At 43.5% G+C, this 23268-nt stretch overlaps 2 protein-coding genes across 2 annotated transcripts in view; both read left to right on the top strand.

The window, feature by feature from the left end:
* Nucleotides 1-17948, top strand: part of LOC138598162 (bifunctional heparan sulfate N-deacetylase/N-sulfotransferase 1-like) — a 44585-nt gene extending 26637 nt beyond the window's left edge. The window contains exons 2-15 of the mRNA XM_069669873.1: nt 1524-2539; nt 5418-5900; nt 6632-6719; nt 7065-7219; nt 9060-9245; nt 10308-10436; nt 11355-11537; nt 11815-11911; nt 12195-12318; nt 13376-13550; nt 13687-13857; nt 14291-14400; nt 15847-15949; nt 16059-17948. Coding sequence (XP_069525974.1) covers nt 1991-2539; nt 5418-5900; nt 6632-6719; nt 7065-7219; nt 9060-9245; nt 10308-10436; nt 11355-11537; nt 11815-11911; nt 12195-12318; nt 13376-13550; nt 13687-13857; nt 14291-14400; nt 15847-15949; nt 16059-16178 — 2673 coding nt within the window. The 5' untranslated portion in view covers nt 1524-1990 and the 3' untranslated portion in view covers nt 16179-17948. The remainder of the gene's footprint in view (nt 1-1523; nt 2540-5417; nt 5901-6631; nt 6720-7064; nt 7220-9059; nt 9246-10307; nt 10437-11354; nt 11538-11814; nt 11912-12194; nt 12319-13375; nt 13551-13686; nt 13858-14290; nt 14401-15846; nt 15950-16058) is intronic.
* Nucleotides 17949-19286: 1338 nt separating this feature from the next.
* cd74a (CD74 molecule, major histocompatibility complex, class II invariant chain a) lies at nt 19287-23268 on the top strand. The gene is made up of 9 exons (XM_069669788.1): nt 19287-19500; nt 20549-20718; nt 21148-21248; nt 21380-21433; nt 21514-21597; nt 21683-21761; nt 21954-22154; nt 22255-22317; nt 22410-23268. Exons 1-9 carry the CDS (start codon nt 19412-19414, stop codon nt 22415-22417), a joined length of 849 nt encoding a protein of 282 aa, XP_069525889.1. The 5' UTR covers nt 19287-19411; the 3' UTR covers nt 22418-23268.

The raw sequence follows: 23268 nt of genomic DNA, 5'->3' as shown, positions 1-23268 counted from the left end.
ACGAACCCCGGCTCCCTCAGAAACGAACAAACAACGTACCGCGGGGATCTTCAAGCGTCCAGGGCTGTTGGTTTTTGTCTGCTCGGCTGTGATACATTCTGTGAACGCCCACCGTTTCTTCACGGCCTCTCTTTACATTACTCCGCCACCCTGTGAGGAGCATTTTTGGACACGACTCAGAGGAAAAGAAGTGTCATTTCTTTTGCTACACTCGAAGGGAGATTTAAGGCATCCTGTTAAGCTTAGCTGTAGGGCCAGAATGCTGACCTTGATTGCATTAAAGGGACACTATATGGGCCTGGTTTCCCCCTCTGTGTTGTACTGTGTGTTCATGAATGATAAGTTCAAAGATCAAAGGATTTTCTTTATGGAATTCTTTCAGAAAATGTGTGGCATGTCCTGAAGATGATCTCCTATCAGGGTGTGGAAACACAATAAGTTATTGATCGTTATGCTTCCAGATGGATGATCACAGCCCGTAGGATCCAGTGCGCTCAGCATTGTATGTGCACTCTTTTATTTTTAATGTCCCTCACCTTTAATTACCTTAGTTTATAGTGTTCCTGATAAACCCTTTGATGGCATCATCAAATCCACGTTATGTCTGATTTGTGTCTGATGAGCCTTGATGGGTTTGGTGGTCACTGTGTAATGTCTTTGGGTTGAGAGGGTTGTGACTGTACGCTAATGGCTATCCAGGGTGTGTGTGTGTGTGTGTGTGTGCGCACCTCGATAGCTTTGTAGCCTAATGGACGGAGCATTTTCATGCAAAGGTAATGATGCTCTCTCTCATTCCTCTAAATGGAGAAGTGGTGTTTTTATAAGTGACTAGCTCACACTGTTCTCAAGCCGTATCGTGTACATTTCACACTTGGCTTGAAGGACATTGAATGAAGATCTGGTGTATTATGAGAGGTATGGGGGTGTATATTAAGTGTGATAAGGGGTTTTCTCCCCAAGTAAAGCATCCCACTGTTGCCAGGTCTGTCTGTCACTGTCACATAACTCCTCTGCTCTTGGATCGCTTCCCTTCCACTGGCTTACTTTTCTCCATTCTCCTGCACTTCATTTCAGTCTTGAGACTTTTGAGGATTTGAGGGAAATAGAAGGCGAGTGTCCCCGCGGGTGATGGCTTCACTATGCAGTCACACTACTCCGGCTGGACTGAATCGAGAATTGGCTCGCCTGGAGGCTTTGTTGTCACTCACATTCTGACTATTGATTGTGTGGAGGCTGCGTGAGCGAGCGATTTTTGTGTGTGTGTGTGTGTGTGTGTGTGTCTGTTTGCGCACACAGAAGTTAGGTGTTTGTGTGTGTAGGGGGGAAATTGGCAGCTCTTACTTTGTGTAGGTGAATGCAAGGACTACTTTGGAGTGAACTTTTGGAGTGTTGGCACTGGCAGGATAACGCGCATCTCCCACACACGGCTCAAACCCACACAACAAAGGAAGATGCTGTTTGTTCTATAGGAGCTGAGGCTGTGCTCCCTGATTTTAACGTCATTCTTTTCTTTTTTTTTCTAGGTCAGGAGATTCGATCCTGAGGGAATGGTGCTGCTGAGATGACCTGCGTGACCTCACTTTTCTCAAGAGATCATTCTGCAATCAAAAGAGTGAAGGGAAATCAAGGCGGGCCATGGTTGGCAGGTTCACATGATGGACAGGTGATGGAGTCCTCCATCATCTTTCTTCACCAGTAATTCGGCCCGCCAGCCCTCCCCGCCGAGGCAGAATCGTGTACCAGCAGTCCAAGGCCCCCTATTTCTCTGCCATGGTGACATAAGCAGTGCTGCAACATGAGGGAGAGCCAACGTGAGACCGTCTCATTTCTTTCTCCAGTAGCTGTTGCAGCTGCTCCCGTAACACTGTTTGAATTCAGCTCCTTAAAATAACTCTTGTGAATAGCCCCTGCTCGCCGTTTTCTTCAGAGACTGTCCCTCCCCCAAGGCGTGTTGCTGGGCCGGCGGGGCGGAGCGGCGTGGCGTGAGACGATGCTGGGATGCGTGACACGAGTCCGTCGGCTGGTCCGTCTCCTCCCCTTGCAGACCTCCCTCCTCCTCCTCTTCCTCTTCTGCACCGTCAGCGTCTTCATCTCCGCCTACTTCCTCTATGGCGTCAAGCGGGAGCTGGAGCCATCGTCGGGGAGCGGCGTCTCCGGGGCCGAGGGAGCGTCCGCCGACTCAGACGACCCGAGGGTCACTCCGTCCCGGCTGCTGCCTCTGCGGAGCGTCTCGGGGGGCCCCGGGGTGGATCCCGGAGGGGCCAGGACAGATCCTGTGGTTCTGGTGTTTGTGGAGAGCCAGTATTCTCAACTGGGTCAGGAGATCGTGGCCATCTTGGAGTCTGGCCGGTTCAGGTACCGGACTGAGATCTCTCCCGGTAAAGGGGACATGCCCACACTGACGGACAAAGAGAGAGGACGCTTCACACTGGTGATTTACGAGAACATTCTCAAGTATGTGAACTTGGACGCCTGGAACAGAGAGCTTCTGGACAAATACTGTGTGGAATATGGAGTGGGCATCATTGGCTTCTTCAAGGTTAGGACAACACCACACTCCCTCTGCCTCCTCCCTCCTCTCACTCCCTTCCTCCCTCCTCTCCCTCCTCTCACTCCTCTCACTCACACCTTCTGCCCTGTCCATCTGGCTCCACCGTCTCTAAGGAGATGGGATTCGCAGGGTTGGAAAGACCTGCCTGGTTCAATATCACTTAGTCCCACTGCACCGTTCCTCTTAACTTCTATCTATTTCTTGTTATTCCTTCTTCTGCAATCTCTCACTCTTGTTTCTTTTTTGTTGTTTTCTCTCTTTTGTTTTATTTCCTCCAAAGTCCTCAGCCTCTGTTCTTCCTCTCTCTCTCTCTCTCCTCTCCTCTCTCTCCCTCGCTGTAATCCCTGGCTGAGCCTGTTTGCCCAAGGCCTGTTTTCAGGTCTTATGGTTTTAATCACCATCTCTGAGCCATGGAGAGAATATAGAAAGAGATGTGGAGGCATGGATGGTGGTGCAGGGATGTTAGGCGGTGTAGGTGAAGGTTAGGAATGAAAGCGGGAAGGGATTTACTGTCTATTGGGAAAGGAGGGGAGAGAGCGAGGGTGTGCATCCCAATGACCTGGACACACTACACCGCTGCTCTGCTCTCTGAACCACACAGTTTGCAATAACAGATCTCTGTAGGCCAATGAGTAAGAAGAAGCTGCACAGAAACGCTGAAAATATTTGTGAGGGGGTAGAGTTTCAGTGTTTCAGCACAAGCTTTTCAAGCGTACACGATCCTTTTAACAAATCTTATTATTTGTTTATGTAAACTATTGTGCTCTTATGGCGTGTTGGAGATCCTGAAGAACTGAAGTTATTTTTACAGCTGAAAAAAACATGCTGTACGATGTTTTGTCAGCTTGGTGTTGGATGTTGTTTCCAAAGTTAATGAAGTCTCCTTCAGAAAACGGTGATAAACCTGTTGCGTCATGTAGAGATAGATAGATTTCCGCATGCTTTCTCACTGTGGTCATTGTTGACATTATGCAGCACTACCCTCCCAAAGTCCCACTAAGTCTTTTTAAACAGTTTGAGGTTAAACTGACCCAAACGAAACGTCACTTTGTAGGATTTTCTTCCGTGGAATTCTTTGTCTGTGAATCACTTTTTAGCAAAGAAAATGAACGTGTATTTGTGAACTAATAACTCGTGAAATATATATTAAAAAAACCCATAAAATATCCCCTTATCTGATGGATTTACAAAACATTATGGTCATTTTGACAGTCGACACCTTCATCACTTGTTCAGGCCCAATTTGGGGCAATGAAATATTAGATATACAATACATACATATTGGGGGTGGTGCTTGTTAAGCTCAATGACTGTATATATATAGATGGACGACGTGTCTCCATCCGATCTCATTGTACGAAATTGAAGTTAAAATATTCCCTGTAATTGGCGCTGCCATCTTGTGATGGTGACATCATTCGGAGCCAGAGCTGGGCAGCAGAGATCAGCGTATTTAACAATAGAACAGCTTCTTTGTGTTGGTCTGAAGCAGACGTTCACGGATATGTAAACTTCAATGACTGTAGTTATTGTTTTAGTTACGTCTCCTCTCGCCGTTCCTCCTCTACTCTGCGGAACAGAACGGCTGCAGGAGCCGTATTGGTCAACAGAGCTGTCAATCATCCTTTTTACAGCATCAAATAACTAATAAATTAATCAGCATAATGAGAACGAACTATAATGATAGAAATCATGTGTCAGAAAAATGTATTTGGCGTGTATTTAGATTTTATCGTTTGACTCATGTCCCATCTGTTAACATGCAGGAGGCCGGCTTTTTGACCTGCAGCCAGTCAGCGGGGGGCCCTTGAAATGTTTTGGCTTCACTTTCACTTCCATCTTTTTATACAGTCTATGGTTTAACTCACTTACTAGAGCAGGCGCTCCATTTGCGGAGGCTACAGTCCTCGTCGCACTGATCACAGGCTCTACTCCCGGTCTGCTGATCATTCGCTGCATGTCATCGCCTACTCTCTAGTGCCCACACTTCCTGTCTCCTTTCCATGTGGAGTTTGCATGTTCTCCCTGTGTATGTGTGGGCTCCCTCCTGGTACTCTGGCTTTCTCCCACAGTTCAAAGACATGCTCGTTAGGTTCATTGGTGACTCTAAAAATGCCGTAGTCGTAAATGTGAGCGTGAAAGTTTGTCTGCCTCTGTGTGTCAGCCCTGTGATGGACGGGCGAGTACCCCGCCTCTCGCCCAATGACAGCTAGGGTAGGCTCCAGCCCCCCTGCGACCCTGAACAGGATAAGCGGTATAGATGATGGATGGATGGTTTTTAATAAGAGAAGAAGAAAAAAATAAGACTTTTAATAAATAATAACTAAGTAATGATTATTACTGTTTAGCATAAAGCAGTAGGGTCTGTAGGACCAAAAGCAATGAGGCCTCTTGTTGGCAGATCACAATAAAGTAGAGTCATTAGCCGTCACAGAAACAGTGTTTACTTTGTGGTCTAGTACCTGATTTAGACACACACAGTGGTGAGATTTTAAGTAAGACTTAAGTCGAAATGCTGCAGACAGTAAGACTTGCTGATCTGTTGCAGTAGAGATGTGAGAGAATCGCAGACTGATAAATTTGGGAGGGGAAATTTCAATGAATAATCACTGAACCCTCAGTCTTTGAATCTTAGAGGACACAGCAGGAGGTTATTCAGTCTGACTGCAATCTCGGCACACAGCAGATTGAGCGTAGCAGGTAGAAGCTGCCACATGCCTTCGCGTCTGAGTGGCCCTGACATTCCTTATTTCACACATGAGCGCAGAAATTGAGGAATTATATCCAATACGTTTCTGTCTTCATCACTCCCATGTATGATGAATGTGTGTCATTCCTCTCTCGTCTCTGTCTCTGTTTTGATCAGGCCAATGAAAACAGTCTGCTCAGCGCGCAGCTCAAAGGCTTCCCCCTCTTTCTGCACTCCAACTTGGGTCTGAAGGACTGCACCGTCAACCCGAAGTCCCCCCTGCTCTTCATCACTCGATCGGGGCAGCCCCTGCCAGGCCCTCTCCCGGGGGATGACTGGACTGTTTTCCAGTCCAACCACTCGACGTACGAGCCCGTGCTGCTGGCCAAGACCCAATCAGCTGAGAGCATTGCATCGATGGGGCAGAACGCCGCTCTGCTCCCGTCGGTGGTGCAGGATCTGGGGCTCCACGACGGCATCCAGAGGGTCCTGTTCGGCAACAACTTGGTCTTCTGGCTGCACAAGCTGGTGTTTGTGGATGCTGTGGCCTTTCTCACCGGGAAGAGGCTCTCCTTGTCTCTGGAGCGCTACATCCTGGTGGACATCGATGACATCTTTGTCGGCAAAGAGGGAACACGCATGAAGGTTCCGGATGTAAAGGTGAGTGCGTGCATGAGTGAAGAAAACTGGCAGAATAGAACTGAACCCACTTATGTATTCACAAACCAGTGTTTTCAACAAACCCTTTGACGATTATATGAAAATTGCCTCACACATAGCATGCGCTATCCCCTGCCAGTCTTCCAGAAAGCCCTTCTTCTCGCTCCTCTTCTCCTTTTCAATGTGTTCGTCCCAGTAGGCCGCTCAAAGCTGACAGGCCCCACTGCTCACACTGTCACACAAGCTCCACGGCGATGAATATTTCAGGGGCCCAGAGACATACAAAGAATGTTGAAAAGCTCCGTGCCTGCGTCCCCTCAGAGCTCAACAGGCCCCCCTCACATGTGGAGGCAGAGGGTAGAAGAAAAAAGTACGGAGGAAGCATCAAGGCCTCCTCGTGGCAGCGAAACAGCGAGCTTTTAGGAACGAATCACACCCTGACAAGATGGAGAAATGTGAGAGAGGGTGTGTGCTGAGAGTCTCATCCAGCGCTGAGATCAAATGAAACAAACACCCGAATCAGAGGAGAGAGAAATATCAAACAGAATGAAAGAGAGGAGTGAGGCAACTGGGAGTGGATGTTGGATGTTTACCGAAAGAAACTTGCAGAATGAAATATGTATGTGGGCACGCGTTCGCCGGGGTGTTCACGCTTCCTCATTAATGCACTCGTGCAACAGCATGAGCACAACGTGCACTGACTCACTCTTCTTTTCCTCCCACTGTTTCAGGCCCTGCTGGAGACACAAAGGGAGCTGCGCACGCATGTGCCCAACTTCACCTTCAATCTGGGCTTCTCAGGGAAATTCTTTCACGCTGGTAAGAGGCAGGCTGAGAGGAGAAACTGTGGGAGATATTAGAACACTAAATAAGATAACGTTTTAAAGATTGTGAAGTTTTGATTCATGATATTTAATTTAATTTCTCCTCTTCTTTATGCCCTGACTTTATTATGTGTCCCAACATGCCTCACTCTAATATTTCTGAATCTTCCCCCTCTGACTTTCATTTCCTCTCTTTCTTATCGCTGACCTCGTTTCACCTTTGCCTCGTCTCCGTCTACGTTCGTTTTTATCCCCTCCATTTCCTCTTTAACAATCACCCCTCCCTCCGTCTCCCCTCCTCCCTTGCGATCCGACTCTCATGTCTGTCCGTCTCATCCAGGATCTGATGAGGAGGACCTGGGAGACGACCTGCTGCTCTCCTTCGTGAAGGAGTTCTGGTGGTTCCCTCACATGTGGAGCCACATGCAGCCCCACCTTTTCCACAACCAGTCCGTGCTGGCCGAGCAGATGTTGCTCAACAAGAAGTTTGCCATGGTGAGTCACGGGGGTCAAATGTCAGATTGTGGTTTTTGGTGGGCGCTGAGATCAGAGCTATCGTGTCTTCCTTGTTTCACTTTCCCATGAATGCAACAGAAGAGGAACAGTAACGGCTCACAGTGCAGCCTAATAAAGAAGTCGGAAGAGATAATTGCGATCAGATTTCATGCTGCAGGCGGCACGTGACTGTGTGAAGGTGGTTAGCTCGGGGGTGTGCAGCCTGTCGCCTACAGCTCCTCGTTCTTGAGCCCACTGTGCCCATTAAAACTGATCCGCTGACAGAAAATGGATGCAAATGACTGCATGAATATGTAGACACGTATTTGATGAACAATCGCCTCGGTGTTAATCACAGTAACAAACACATTGAGCTTTCTGTGGCTCATTCACAATAAAAGCCAGCCTGTGTTCGCCTGATGAACATGTTGATTGTGACTCTGCCACAACCAATAACAACTACAGTTTATAGCGATAATTACTCAATAAAAGCACATGACATGGTAATTGCTTAAAGGATATCGACCAAACATAAAGGATTATATTGTTGCTGTTTTATCTAAGGGACTTGATTGGTGTTAAAGACCCCCTCCAGTGAAAATCCAGTGTGTAACCTCGTAAACATCTCCATGTGGTGTTCTTCACCTGCTACAAGACATATCAGGGACAACATGAGCAGTCATCTCCATGGCTGGGCCTGTCTGCTTTTAAACTGCAGTGTACCAAGGACAGGCTGAACAACACGTCTTCAGATTGGCAGGGTTTGTGACGTCACAAACCCAAGGAGCCAATCCCGTTAATGGAAGGGGTGACGCAATGCATATCAATATGTGTAACCTATGGCAACCACTTCAGTGATGCGCGAGCCAGCTGTATCCGTCGTCGTAATTCTTGCAAACTCACTACTGACTACTAATGTTAACGTTACAGCTGCTAATTACCAGAGATGGACCGATATGGTTTTTTCAGGGCCGATACCGATTATTAGTAGTCAAGGAGGCCGATAACCGATATTTGAAGCCGATATTCATTTGCAGTAAAAGTGAAAATATTGGCGTCAAAATTTTGAATAATACAAACTCCAACACTTAACTTTGTTTAAAGTCCTTTAAGCATATGCATCAGAGCCAAAATAACCCAGTTTTAAATTGATCTCTTATCGGCCTTCGGATTTAAAAAAAAAAAAAAAGGCTGATGCCGATATGCGTCAAAATGCCGAATATCGGCACCGATAATCGGCCCAGCCGATAATCGGTCTATCCCTACTAATTACTACATTTCAATCTAGCAACACATTACTAGCTGACTGATATCGTAGTCACGCTGTTGCGTTTCTAACGGTAACATTGTAACAACTTGAAGAACGATACATAAAATACATTACCATTCTGATACATCCACTTGTATGCGACCCAAGTTGCTCCTCTTCTTCTTCTGAATTGCTTTCCGGTTCGAACATGTATGGCTGAATTACCCCTGTATTACCACTTGCAATAGTGTAGCGTACAGAAGCTAATGTAGCAAAAGAGAAAAATCAAAACAAGCATTCAGCTTTCTGAGTTTGATCGGCAGAGTTGAAGGTGAGCTACAGGCGCGCGACGGATGGGCGGTTGGAAATTTGCGTAGTGGGCAGGAACTCTGCAGATTGAGGAATTTTTAAAGAGGGAGAAGGAGGAGATGCCTTTGGAGGATTTTTACAGGGCAATTAAATGTATTTGGCAGAAAAAAAATATCAGACACAACTTATTATTTCAAGCAGAGCCTTTTATACGTATTTAATAAACCTTGATTTCTTGTGACAGCTTTTAATTTGCCTCCTAACTCTCATGTTTCTCTCCAGGAGCATGGGATCCCCACTAACATGGGCTACGCGGTAGCACCCCACCACTCCGGTGTCTACCCGGTCCACATGCAGCTGTACGACGCCTGGAAGAAGGTGTGGGGCATCAAGGTGACGAGCACGGAGGAGTACCCGCACCTGAAGCCTGCCCGCTTCCGGCGAGGTTTCATCCACAGCGGCATTAGTGTAAGATCACCTCTCTCACACACTGAGCGTCCGAAAGGCCTCATTATCTCGTTACCTCCAGCCCATTGTTTTTCCCTTCACCTGGCTTCTCATCGTCCATCACCTTCTCAGCCAATAATCCCTTTCAGGGTTCTTCCTCCATCTACAATCCTTCACTCATTAATTATCTCTCCATCTCCTCCTGTTCTTTTGTTCTTCTCTCATGGTTACTCTCCATCCTGAATATGTCCATAATTCCCCCTCCGCCTGACTCCTCCTGAGTGATATCCCTGCGGATGCAGAGCAGAAACTAACAGAAGTCGTCAGAGAGCCAATCATCTCATTAGTTTTGCAGGGTATTCTTCTACAGAGTGGGAGATGATGATATAGTCAGGTCTTGAATGAGTCACCCCTCTGAGTAGTGCTGCCTGGAAGCCCTCGGCATCATAACTGAGACCGACACCTCTGGCATAGCAAGTGTCTCCACAAAACCAATCACCAAAATGTCAACAACCAGAGAAACGGCACTCTTTTCAGCTTCACGCAGCCAGCCGGTGCTGAATAGTAAAGTTATGAGAGCAGAATTAAAGTTAAATAAAATACATTCAAGAGGTTCAAAAGAAGGTAAAAATTGTATCTGTTCCTTTCCCAGTGTGACCTTCAGCGCTGATAGGAAACAGTGCAGCCTCAGTCCGGTCCCTTTGTTGTGTTGGCATTCAGCCGGCCTGTGTGGTCTCAGAGCTGCGCTCCCGTCCTTGAGATAGCGCGGTCTGAATGGACAGTCTCCACTGCTTACTGATGATTGATATTCAGTTCCCCCGACACTCCAAACTGTAAACGCATTTCCATGAATTTCCATATAGACTCAGAGTGAATAAGAGGTTTGCTTTGGCTAGATGAGCTGCATAATATGAATGTTATTGAAAGCAAACAATGTGTGGGGTAACTGCCTGGAGTACTGACAGCTCGGCTCTCAGTGGAGGGCTGATGCTGCGTGTGTGTTTGTTTGTGTGAATGCGTTTCTTTGTGATTTTTGTTTAATGCCTGTTTGTGTGGGTTTTTGTGACTTTGTTTATATCACAGGTGCTGCCCAGGCAGACGTGCGGCCTTTTCACACACACCATCTTTTATAAAGACTACCCGGGAAGCCCGAACGAACTGGACAAGCTCATCAACGGAGGAGAACTCTTCCTCACTGTTCTCCTGAACCCTGTGAGTCAAACAGACGTCCACGCAGCTCTGCTTTTGTCTCGCACATTTGGAAAGGCATTCAACTGGTGGTGCAAATTGAAATTTAAACGAGGGACAGGACAATGAGTCACACGGTGATGTCTGCATCGTGCGTCTCTTTTTATACAACTGTGAAAGCTTCTATTATTAGAGGAGAAATGCAATGTTGAAAATTCGTCAACATGTTTTGTGTGGAGATGATGCAAAGAGGGTTAGTTTTGTAACCATGTCTGAAATGAATGTCAGTACAGATAAGTACATGCTTCTCAGTCTAAAACCCTAAATGTGGGGCGCTGGTTTGGCTCAGTTGGAGCAGGTACCCCATGTACAGAGGCTACAGTCCTCGACCACTGATCACAGGTTCGACGCCCAGTCTGCCGATCATTTTATGCGTGTCGACCCCCACTCTCTCCTCCCCACATTTCCTGTCTCAAGCAATGGTCTCCCCTATATCCTTTTTCGCCACAAGTGAAGCCTTGAAGAAAACCATGAAACCATATTGGACTCTTTAGAAGCTTATTGAACAGGACTGAGGTTGAAAATCTGTGAACTGGCCCTTTAACAGCTGCTCTGCCCACTTATCAGACAATTAAAAAATCCATTATACTTTATAACTTACAAATGATCAAATTAATCTGCTTGTTATTTAATGTATTCATTGTTTAGTCTAATAACTGTCAGAATATAGAAAAATATTCTTTTAATTTTTTATAATATATGACCGATAAAATCATCAAACGCCCATATTTTTCATTTTCTGTCGTTTGGCGAATCAAGTTAAATCAAGTTTGGCTCCAGTTATATTCTCATCACGGCACATATTGCTATTAGTGTGCCAATTACAGTTTAAAACACCCATCCCCCAATTCACACCAGAGGCTTGTTTCCCCCCGTTCACAGATTAGTATCTTCATGACCCATCTGTCCAACTACGGGAACGACCGCCTCGGCCTGTACACCTTTAAGAGCCTGATGATGTTCGTCCAGACGTGGACCAACCTGAAGATGCAGACGCTTCCACCTGTTCAGCTGGCTCAGAAATACTTCAGCCTGTTCCCCTCCGAGAGAGACCCGCTCTGGCAGGTAGGGACAAGATGTTGATGGTTATATTTATTTATCAGACTATAATATATTTGGTACCATAATTAGCTTTCAGCTGTAATTTGTGACAGCTTATATTCCTGTAAATGTCCTAACACATTTTATGAGCTGCCTCTCCTCTGGAGTGCATGATGGACATTTGAGAAATCAAAGGTTTAGCTGCTTCCTCTTGTATTTTTAAATGTACATACTGTATGTGTTTGAATTCTGTAGTAACAGCTCTTATAACAAAGGGTTGTTTATCTTTTTCTGGCTACAGGATCCTTGTGAGGACAAAAGGCACAAGGACATCTGGTCCAAAGAGAAAACATGTGACCGCTTCCCCAAACTGCTTGTCATCGGGCCTCAGAAGACAGGTGAGACGCTGCAGGGCTTCAGCGCCCCCTACAGGAGGAGTCTGGAAATGAATAAATCTGTTTATCGGTTCTGAGCAGACGTGTCATGTTTAAGACGGTCTGATTGAGGTTTTGATTCTTTGAAATTAAAGAGACAGTCGTCACAATAGCTCTGTTATTTGTCATTGCTGTGTTCATGTTGGCTGCACTTATATTAGCAGATGCACTCTTTCAAACCTCTTGCTGTTCTCTCTTTTTCATTTTCATTATGTCTACCCTGCTTGTTCTTTCTTCCTCCTTTCAGGGACGACCGCTCTCTACCTGTTTCTCGGCATGCACCCTGACCTGACCAGTAACTACCCCAGCAAGGAGACCTTTGAGGAGATCCAGTTCTTTAATGGACACAACTACCACAGAGGCATCGACTGGTGAGAGACGTCACAGACACACATAAGCGATGTAACAGAGCTGCCTACTAACACCATTATTTTAACTACTCAGAAATTATAATTAGATTTAATTTGCTTTTTAATGTTATGTTTATTTCCTGTTGGTGGTGGTGTTCCCTTGTTGTTTTTAGCTTCATTATGACCCTTTTTTTAACCTTTCAGGCTTTGAAAACAACTTATTTTAAGCTAAATAATTTAGCATTCATAATCAGCTTATAACCACATTAAAAAACTGTATGTGTATAAATGTATTTTATAATCTGAAACTCGCACTGTGGGCCCTCATTAGTGGAGGCTGGTGTAAAAACATGTAATGAACGTTGATGATGATGAAACGCTGGTGTAATAAAATAAAATATGTCTTCATGGGAGAAGTTGGAAGTACTGATAAATACTTTATTACATTATACAATACATTATGAAGATATTTAAAATCTCCTATAGCTATTAACAACATAAACCATTTAATGTGTGAACACTGCTTATAACTTCTAAATATGGGAACTTCAGGTAAAACAATCCTGATGTTTTCTGTATGTAGGAAATGATGTGAACATTTAAAGTTACAAGAACATCACATATAATCATTGTAGTTTATACTGACTTTCTCATTAAATAACAGACAACAAGACAATGGGGAAGTTCCAATTAATCCAAAAATTTATTATAAAATTATAATAAATTAGTCAAAATTCCCAAGAGAAATACAAGAACTGGGAATTCAGTATTTCGAGTGTCCTGTCACTTTAATTGATTTGAAACCTGCATCAATGAGAAGCTTCATGCATCACAGCACCAAAGGTCCCAGCACAACATTTACTTGGCAGGCTTCACATCGATGCGAGTGGGTTGCCCAAATATTCACATTGTACCGTGTTGGTAGATAAGTGTTTGTGTGTGAGGTGATGAGCTGATGCACATGGTCGATCACCCACACAGCACGCAGAGAAATCACCCTTATCTACGGAGAGCAAACTGGTCCAGATCAGCTACGGCTGCTAGTAACACTCTGCGTGTTTGTGTTTGTTGTGGTCAGGTACATGGAGTACTTCCCTCTGCCCTCCAACACCAGTTCAGACTACTACTTTGAGAAGAGTGCCAACTACTTTGACTCTGAGGTGGCCGCTCAGAGGGCTGCGGCTCTCCTGCCCAAAGCCAAGATCATCACCATCCTCATCAACCCGGCGGACAGAGCTTACTCTTGGTACCAGGTCGGTCACAGGAAACAATAACATCATATAAATAGTGTCAAATGTGTTCTTACGCCACCCACTTCTCTCTCTCTGCACGAGCACCTTTATAAATAGTGTATCTAGAGACTTGCCTTACCTCTCTGTCTGCCCACAGCACCAACGAGCCCACGACGACCCAGTGGCGCTGAAATACTCCTTCCATGACGTCATCACTGCAGGCCACGACGCTCCGGTCAGACTACGAGTCCTCCAGAATCGCTGCCTGGTGCCGGGCTGGTACGCCATCCACCTGGAGCGCTGGCTCAACTACTACCACTCCAGCCAGGTACTGTGGGTGCATTCATGCACATCGTGAAGGGAAGCATGCAGTCAGTGAAATATTCTCTGTTGGCTGAAGTTGACAAAAACTTTCCCCAATGTGTAGATCATGCTTTATGGGTGGCTGGCGGGTATTTTCTTCCAGCTAGGTTTAGGGTGAAGGAAGCTTGTTTACTTTGAAAGTCCTTAAGGGCAGTGTTTAAATCCACTTGATCATGAGGGATGGGAGCTGCCCTGTTGGGACACTCGGAGGAAAACAAGGTCCCCAAAAAGACTGAAGTAGTTCCTGTAGAGTCTTTACTTTAGTTTGGTATCCTATTAAAGAAACAGAAGGGAGCCTTTGTTGTTTACAAAGAAAATGTTTTACTTGGAACATCTTTTAACGAATATTAAGATTGTGATATTTATGTGACATTTGGGAATTTGTGTGTGTTACCCAGTTGTTAGTCTTGGACGGACAGATGCTGAAGACTGAGCCTGCTTCTATCATGGATAAAATCCAGAAGTATTTGGGCCTGGCCAACGTCATCAACTACCACAAGATCCTGGCGTGAGTATCAGCCTGCACTCCAAATCCCGCGCAGCATAAATTCCCGGTTTTATTCCCAGATAGATTGATAGCTTTAGGTGACAGGTTAGTGAGTTGTTGTTTGGAGCTGGCAGACATCGCTCCCTTTTCACCACATGTGTATGCGACAGAACCGGTTCCAAACCAGTTAATGTTAGAGGCAACAAGGAAGATATGGAGGATTTAATTTAACCACCCTGTGTGAGTGAGTTTGTGCTCTTGTTTTGTTACAGGAACTAACAATCAGTTGTTTATAAGACTCGGGTGAAAACGTCAACATTGAATCGCAGCATCAGTTCAAATCTGCACATGTTCCTTTTTTGCATCTTTCCTTTGTTTCTTGCAGTGTTCATTTTGGCAGCTATTTTAAATGTAGTCTGAGTTTTAGGCTTAAGACAAAAATGCTTATAAGTTCGAGTCACATTTTTACCTTTTATAGTTTTAGCCCAGTTTTAGTGAATAAGAAGTAAATATATTTTACTCATCACTTTCAGTCAAAACATTTTCTCTCTTTAAACTAACTCAAGTAGCCTGATACAGGTTCAAACTGTAAGGTGCAGTCCTTTCATTCATTATTTCCTGACGATGTTCTTTGCGGGTAATATAGATCCTCACGAGGTTATATGTGTAAATGGAAACTTCTGTAACGTAGCATTCCACATGTAAGGCCACAGAACGAAGCCGTGCAGCAGTAGCACATACTGCACGCTCCTCTCTTGCCTAACAGCAGCAGCAGCGTTGGTTTTCACTGTAATAACTTTTTTATATTCATCATCACGTCTCATTTAAACAGTCTGACTGAAGCAGATGGCTGGTGATCGCTCATTTTGTGCACAAGAAGCGTCAAATGACGCGTAAAACGCTCCTTTTTCTGAGCCTGAGGCAGAAAGCCTGGGTTAACAGAGAACGTTCATAACCACCTTCATCATACCTGTCATCTCTAACTGGGGCTTCAGGCTTTGTCGAGCAATCTTACTTGAATAAAGCCTGACTATGTTGAACTTGCTTTGTAGAACAGCCCTCCGTTTTGCGTGGATGCCGCTATGTTAAGCTCTTGTCAAGCTGCCGCTTTGGGACATCATCACCTGTGTGGTTGGGTTGGATTCAGGGGGATCTGCACACACCCCTCAACCAATTCAACCAGTTACAGGAATACAGTGCTTGTATATTTACAGATTAGACGCACAGTGGGGGAAATTAGACATTTAGTCTCATCTCGTTAATGAAAACAAAACATACTTGTCGTCATCGTCTCGTCATGGAAAAAAGTTTTTAACACTGATTTCTTGTCATCCCTTTACTGGCACTGTCTAAAAAATAACTATTAACTATTCATAGTTTTTTTTTTAAATGTCAGTATTTATGGTCTAAAAATTCAATTAGTATTCTGCAGTTCATGATAAATTCTTTTGTGTCTGTTATTTACAGGTTCGACCCTAAGAAAGGCTTCTGGTGTCAGCTGCTGGAGGGAGGAAAGACCAAGTGTTTGGGGAAGAGTAAAGGGCGCAGGTACCCTGACATGGACCCTGAGGTGAGATCATGTGACAGAAATTGTCATTTGATTATTTTCTCTGTTTTCACTGCTTTTGATCATTACTTTTTATAACGCAATATCATCTTATGTCCTTTCTCTCCTGCAGTCCCAAGGGTTCCTCAGGGATTACTACAGGGATCACAACATTGAGCTGTCCAAGCTGCTCTACAGGATGGGTCAGCCGCTGCCCAGCTGGCTCAGAGAGGAGCTGGTCCACACCAGGTAGCAGCACCACAGGGGAGAGATCATAGCTCCACGTAATGAACCATTGCTCAACCCTGCTGGGAGACACTGACATGTTGAAGACCCCAAACAGTTTTTTAACAGAGACTTGAAGTCAAAACTTAACTGTGATCTTCCCACGACAGTGGACGGTTAGTGAGACAGCATAGTTGCTTTCAGCAGCTGCCTGGGCTTTGAGATGCTGTTACTCCCCTGCAGGACAAACCAGGACCACAGCGATGGCCTCCGCTGGGTCCTGAAGAAGAAGGAAAGGCTCGGTGATGCACAGGAGGGACTCTCAGTGTTTGATAATCACACCTTGCTCACATGAAGTATACCTTCTTTTCTGGCATGGACTTCATCTTGAAAATCAAAGGAAGGAGGAGAAAGAAGTTTGAGTGAGACACAGCACTGGTAAACAGGTGGAAGAGATGGAAGCATCACCTGTGTCTCCTTCCACGAGCTGTGGAGAGCATAAAGAACAGGCAGCATTAATATTGACTGCATGGATGGCAGCCTGATTGACAGAGAGACGTTGGTTTTAGATGCCTTTGATGTAAGGAGAAATGGGACATCTGGAGTCTTGACTCAGGCTGCATGTTGTAGCCTCACTCGATAGGCCTTGGTAGAATCTAGTTATCGCATTTACAAGTGCCAGGACAGAATCTTCATTAAAATATTACCACACAGACTTTTGAGGGTTCTTTTTTTTTTAAAGTTTTGTTTTCTTTACTCAGATTTTGTTTTTAGCGTTTCTATAATGCTGACGGCAATGCATTAATGTAGAATGTACCAAAACTAAACATCACAGCTCAGTTTTCTCGTATAAAACTGGTGTACGGTCAAATGGTTGGTGAAACTTGTTCGCCTCCTCTGTGGTCAGTTTCATGACCATCGATTTGGCTAAAAAAGCAGGAACAGTTGGAAAGACGTTGAAAGCACAATATTCAAGGCACTCAAGCGAGCATTAATTCTGAACATAGAGGTTACTGGAAAAGCACACTACCGAAATGGATCCTGCTACAATCTGTGAAGAAGATCATAAGCTAGCTACTGTATGTTCAACTCAACACTCTGGTCCGTGCGATTCAGAACGTGTACAGAACAAGATTGTGCATTTCAAACCTTTTTTTCACCATTGGGATTTCTTATTTTATTTGTCAATCCTGTATATTTTGTTTTATATTTTATTTCCTTTCAGTTACTAGAGGGGAGAAAGGCTGTCTCTGGGAAACACAGTTGCCAGGAACAGTATGCCCAGAGAGACCATACAGACGTTTGGTTGTCGATCAAGGTGTCACCACTGCAACTAGATGTCAAGCATAGATAACAAAAAGCTGCTCTTATTGCAATAGTTTTGTACAATGTTCTGATGTAATAACAATGCACATGTCGGTCCTCTTATTTCCTGACTTTGTAATGTACATAAACGCAACCCTGGGTAGACCTAAATTATTGAATGTGTTTGGGTTTACACGCTCCATCAGCCCATTCCCGTAGTGTGAAACGTCAGTGCTGTGCTGAGGGGAGTCTGGATCTTTTCATTGTGCGGAGGTGTGTCGCTACGATTGTTTTTCCTCTCACTGCCAACTATTGTACACAGGTACTGAGTCTCTCCATATAAAGTATTAAGTGATAACACATAACAGCAATGATGGTACTAATCTCCTGGACTGTATGATAAAGATTTGTAATTGTTGTCAATAATTTTTACAGTGTAACTAATATTGTCGGTGCTTTTTAATTTGCAAATAAAACACCACTGTATTTTTCAGTAGCTGGATCTGTTTTCCTTCCTTTTACGATTGAATTGTATTTCTTTTTATTTAATTAGGCGTCACTCTTAAGTTCAAAGCGAGCCAGACTGGTTTGACTTTTGGTTTCACTTCAGGTAAGGTTCTGTTGAAGGAAATTGTGCTAAGCTCATAGAAAAGATGTTTTATTTTCTTTATTTTAGGACAGTATGAAGCTCTGAGGATCAGAAGTATACTGCAGCACACATACAGAGAGAGAGAGAGCAAAGGTCATTGGTCCAGAAGAAGCCCCATGTACCTAGCATTGTTGTCACAGGGGAGTTAAACAGTGAAGGTCGGTGTTTCGAGTGTTGCATGTCCTTAAATGGAGCTTCTTTTCTTAGGAATAGGGATAGACAGGTATTTCACTTGTCAAAGGTTCTAATGAACAATATCTTTGTCTATAAATCATACTGATGAAATACTTCCTTCAGTGTTGGATCAATGACCCACAAGAAACCCCCTACCCCATCAAGAAGAGCATGAGAGGTTTAATCATTCATACCGGGATAGAAGTCTTGTGTGCTGAACCTTTTGTATTCCAAATTACTGTTTTACATACATAACTAGGAATAAACTACTTTGTCCTATAGGAATGGGCCGGGCTTGTATAACGTTTATTTTAAGTTGTACAAGCCTTGACAAAAAGGAAAAAACACCTTTATGTGTGAACTACTGATGTGTGACATAAACCAACTCCCTCCCTCAGCGACCTTGGGTGTCCTGAAAGGCGCTTATAAATAAAATGTATATATATATATATCATGTCATCTTTATTTGTATTAATTGTTGGGGAAAGCACTAAAAATCCATCAGAGAGGCACTTCTCCTCTTTTAATATAGGAAAAGTAGGCGTTAGATACATTAAGATGAATTGCTGCATTTAGAACAAAAGTTGTTAAAATACTTTTATCAAATTCTTGCTTAGTTTTAGATGGTGATACTTTTGGTGTATTTTGCCGGTATTATTTGCTTATTCATTTTTACTTTATGTAGCTCTGCTAATATTAAAATTACAATACATGTAAACCTTTTAAGTATCCACTTGTTAGTAGAGTATCCCTAAGTATTAATACACATAACGTTGTATTTTAAAGGCCTATTAGTACTGGGCTATCAAACCTACATTATGTGAATACACCATGATAGCTTAGAAATGGCACGAACAAACTTTATGAAATGCATTTGAACAGGTCCTAAAGCAACACTCTCACTACAGTCTGCCTCTATCAACAAGTGATGGTGTTATAATCTGACCAATCACAGCTCGCACGCTCTCACCGCTTCACTGAGCCACCCCATATAACACAGGGACTTTCCACATCCCTTCACCTTTCCGAGGAATCTGTCTGCGTATACTTCCTTATTTTTCAGAGCATTAATCTGTGCGACTTGCCAGACTTTCTCCAGTTTGCTGCTTTGAGAGGAGAAACTACCAGGACACATGGACAACTCTCCAGAAGATGCTCCCCTGGGCAGGGGCAGTCTGGCCGGCAGCGAGGAAGTTCTTGTTCAACCTGCAGCACCTACAGGGTGAGAGGAGATAGCATACATGTATAATCGTATCAACAGGTGTTCATTAAGTTCCTTTCAGTACATATGATTTAAATAAATATCAGTACAGAAATATAACTATTTTTAAATCATGCTTATAACATGAAAAAGATTCTTGAGTTGCACTTCCCTTTGCACTAGCAGAAGGAGTTTGCCTGGTAACTGGTGATGCTTTCATTCTATTGGTTCGTAACTCACAACAGAGAAAGAATATTGTCCAATATATGTGATTTATAGGTGTCATAATTTAATGATGTCTTTAATGTAGGTCACTTAAAATATTTTTGTGTTGGAAAGGTGAATAAGGCAAATGTTCCACTAATATCCTGGATTATTAAGTTTTTATAAATGTACTTTAATCATTCTCTCTCTTAAAATGAACTAATAAATATCTTGCACGACTTCAATAAAGTTGCACTAAAATATATTTGCACGACTAGATTTAGTGACATCGTTTACATTCAGGCCATGAAAATGCATCTAATATCATTTGAAGTATAAGGTAAGGTAAGTGCATGTACACTAGAAGTGGCCTCACAACTTTTAATATGTATAAAACATGTTTTACAACCGTTAATACATCTTAAAGAGGCTCTAATTAGTGGTGGTATATTTACTTCCTCAAATCGGAGAGAGAAAACGTCTGCCTAGTAACAAGTGATGCTCACATTCTATTGGCTGATTACAAAATAGCTAACCTTATTTTTGTCTTGTCTTGTATTGCTTTAAGTACAAATATAATTACTCATTATATTATACCGATAATATCAAGGTTGTTGTTTTACATATGGGGACTTTTTTGTTTGCTGGACAGTCCAAACTCTGCATCAAAACAAATCACCTTTGCTTCAAAACTACCCCGCACAGCACATTTGGAAATCCCCTGAGTAAGTCGGATACCGAAGGATAATTTTTAAATGTAAGAGCCCACATTTATCTGAATTTGGCTATGTGTCATGTTATCCCCTCTACCCTGCTGCTTTATCCTCTTAAGGAGTCACATTTATCCTATTTCTCTCTCTCTCAGGGGCTCCAACAGCCGTGCTTTGAAGATAGCAGGCCTGACGACCCTGGCATGTCTGCTGCTCTCCAGTCAGGTCTTCACTGCCTACATGGTGTTCAACCAGAAACAGCAGATCCACACGCTGCAGAGGAACTCTGAGAAACTAGGCAGACATCTGACCCGCTCATCCAATGGTAAAAGGGGGCATTAACGTCCTAAAGATAAGACAGGGTGGTCCAAGTAGGACTATGATGAGGAGGAGGAGGAGGGGGAGGCTGTAGGAGGGGCGAGGTGGAGGAGGAAGTGAGAGTTCGCTTTAAGGAACTTTGTCTGAAAGCTGAATAGAGAAATGAAATATTTGTTGGTGATTCAGAAAGGGGGGAAACCAGCCGTGTGCTATACTTGTGCTAATTTCATCAGTTCAAGTTGAGTTATATTATAATCATAATGATTTATCTGGAACTCAACACATCTGGGGCAGCAGAGTAGCTTTAATGCAAAGCAACAAAAATCTCTTCTTTTCTTTATTTGCATGAGCTTTCAGTTAAAAATATCTCTCCAAAGTTGATTCTTTTTTTAATCTCATGTAATGTTTTTTTTGTTTTGTTTTGTTTTGTTGACAGTTGCCTCCCCAATGAGGATGCACATGCCCATGAACAGCCTTCCTCTGATGAAGGACTTTGCTTCAGACAGTGCTCCTGAGAAACCCAAGACACCTTTGATCGTAGGTTTACAGCTGCATCCTGGGGAAAAAAATGCTTTTATAACTTAAAATAATTGTCTTGAATGATGTTACATTTCAACATTTTAACCAAACAATCTGAATTATTTGTCTCTTCTGTTTCCTTCCATTAGAAACTGCAGGAGGCTGTTGTCAGTGTGGAGAAACAGGTGAAAGAGCTCATGCAGGTATGTTACACTCTGTATCCTGTGCATCCTCACAGTGATGTCATTATTTTGTCACTAAGCTCTGGTCTCATGTGAAACAGGACTCCCAGCTGCCACAGTTCAACGAGACCTTCATGGCCAACCTGAAGGGCCTGAAGCGTCACATGAATGAGAGCGAGTGGAAGGTAAAGCATCAAACACATTTACATGGCAAATATAAAACTAAAGGAGAAATGAGTGAAATTAAATGACGTTGTCTGCACTGTACAGAGCCTTGAATCCTGGATGCGCTACTGGCTGATCTTCCAGATGGCCCAGGACAAGCCTGTTCCTCCAACACCTGAGACAGGTAACTGCAACTTTCCTTTACAGTTTAGTGTTTGACTGATGTTCTCATTCTGGTGCTGTGACAGTAGATGCTAGCTTTTCTACAGTTCAAGCAGGAGATTTAAGGATTTTTTTTTTTTGGGCAGAAAGTTGCATTAGCATTTCCAAACGTAACTTTAATGTCCCGATGTCCTCTACTCTTTAAACCCCTCAGCCCTTGAGATCAAGACCAAATGCCAGTTGGAGGGAGCATCTAAGACCAGCAAGCTTGGTGGCTACAAGCCCCAGTGTGATGAGCAGGGCAAATACAAGCCCATGCAGTGCTGGTTCCCCACTGGTTACTGCTGGTGTGTGGACGACTCTGGCACAACCATCGAGGGCACCACCGTGCGCGGCCGCGCTGACTGTGAGAAAGGTATAACACACAGATTAATTGAATGCCGCACATGTTGATTTTCATGCAAGGCTAGAATATATGTTGGAGGAAACTTATTTACATCATCTTTTTTCTTCAGGCTACGCTCCTCGTCGCGCGATGGCTGCACCCCTGCTGATGCAGAAGACCATCAGCTTGGATGGTGAGGGCCATTTGTAATGCATTAACAGTTTACTTCATAAGCATTTGTTTGTTCACACTCGTGATCGCTTGTTGTTTTTTTGATTTTTCCAGATCAGTGAGAACACTGAAGCAACAACACGGGTGTTTCTCCCCATCAAGCCATTTCTGCAGACATGAGAAATCAGATATTTTAAGCTGGATGCTGAATGATGTGCTGTAATTGTCTTATTCCTGATCTCTTATTCTTCCATGTAATCTCTCTATTTTTATGCATTTTTGCTGACTGCTGGGATCAAATCAATAGAGGCCTGTAACAGTGTATTGCTTGTTAATGTTTAATTTTTTATAACAGTTAATAAGGGGTGTTATCACTGAGAGTCTAACATAGATATTAATATAATCAAGACAAATTGAAAATGTTAGTGTTGATGCAAAAGTGCTGGTTTTCAGATGACATATTTTGCTCTTCATCTCCAATAAAATCTACACACGGTGATTCGTTTTTAGTTTTTATCCGCCCAGGTTTCTTTAAAACATCATCACTCAGACTTCGGCTACAGTGGAGCTGTGTTGAAGTTTGTTTGTGGTTCATGTAGCATTGAGAATTTACATTTAAAAATGTTAACAGAAGTCCCCTTTTCCTTAAACAAATTTCCCTGTTCCTCTGAATTATCCTCAGACCACAGCGGTGACAGTTTCACTTGGACTTTTCTTATGTAGCATGTAGTTCTGATAACAGCTGTTCACAGTAAAGTCTCTGGGTCATTCAGAGTAGTGATGCCAAACTTTAATGTAAAGAGATGTTGCCATTTTTATATCGGCATGTTTGCACCACAGCTAGATAATCATCAGAAGATAAATATATTCTGCTTGTAATTTGGGAATCAAAAGGATCTGACTGTACGAAGAAATTACTTTTCTTTGAAGGTTTTCGCATTAAGAAAGCTAAATAAAGTTTTTACAAACTACA

Source organism: Semicossyphus pulcher, unplaced genomic scaffold (genome assembly GCF_022749685.1).
Source record: "Semicossyphus pulcher isolate SPU_LCO1_2020_fin unplaced genomic scaffold, fSemPul1.0.p SCAF_2, whole genome shotgun sequence".
Taxonomy (NCBI): Eukaryota; Metazoa; Chordata; class Actinopteri; order Labriformes; family Labridae; genus Semicossyphus; species Semicossyphus pulcher.
This window is presented reverse-complemented; position numbering and strand designations above follow the sequence as displayed.

Excerpts from the sequence above, each read along its gene's own strand:
- cd74a (XM_069669788.1), top strand. The coding sequence starts at position 19,412 with ATGGACAACTCTCCAGAAGATGCTCCCCTGGGCAGGGGCAGTCTGGCC. Across the intron at positions 21,434-21,513 it reads AGGTGAAAGAGCTCATGCAG|GACTCCCAGCTGCCACAGTT; the intron begins GTATGTTACACT and ends CATGTGAAACAG. Across the intron at positions 22,155-22,254 it reads CCGCGCTGACTGTGAGAAAG|GCTACGCTCCTCGTCGCGCG; the intron begins GTATAACACACA and ends TTTTTTCTTCAG.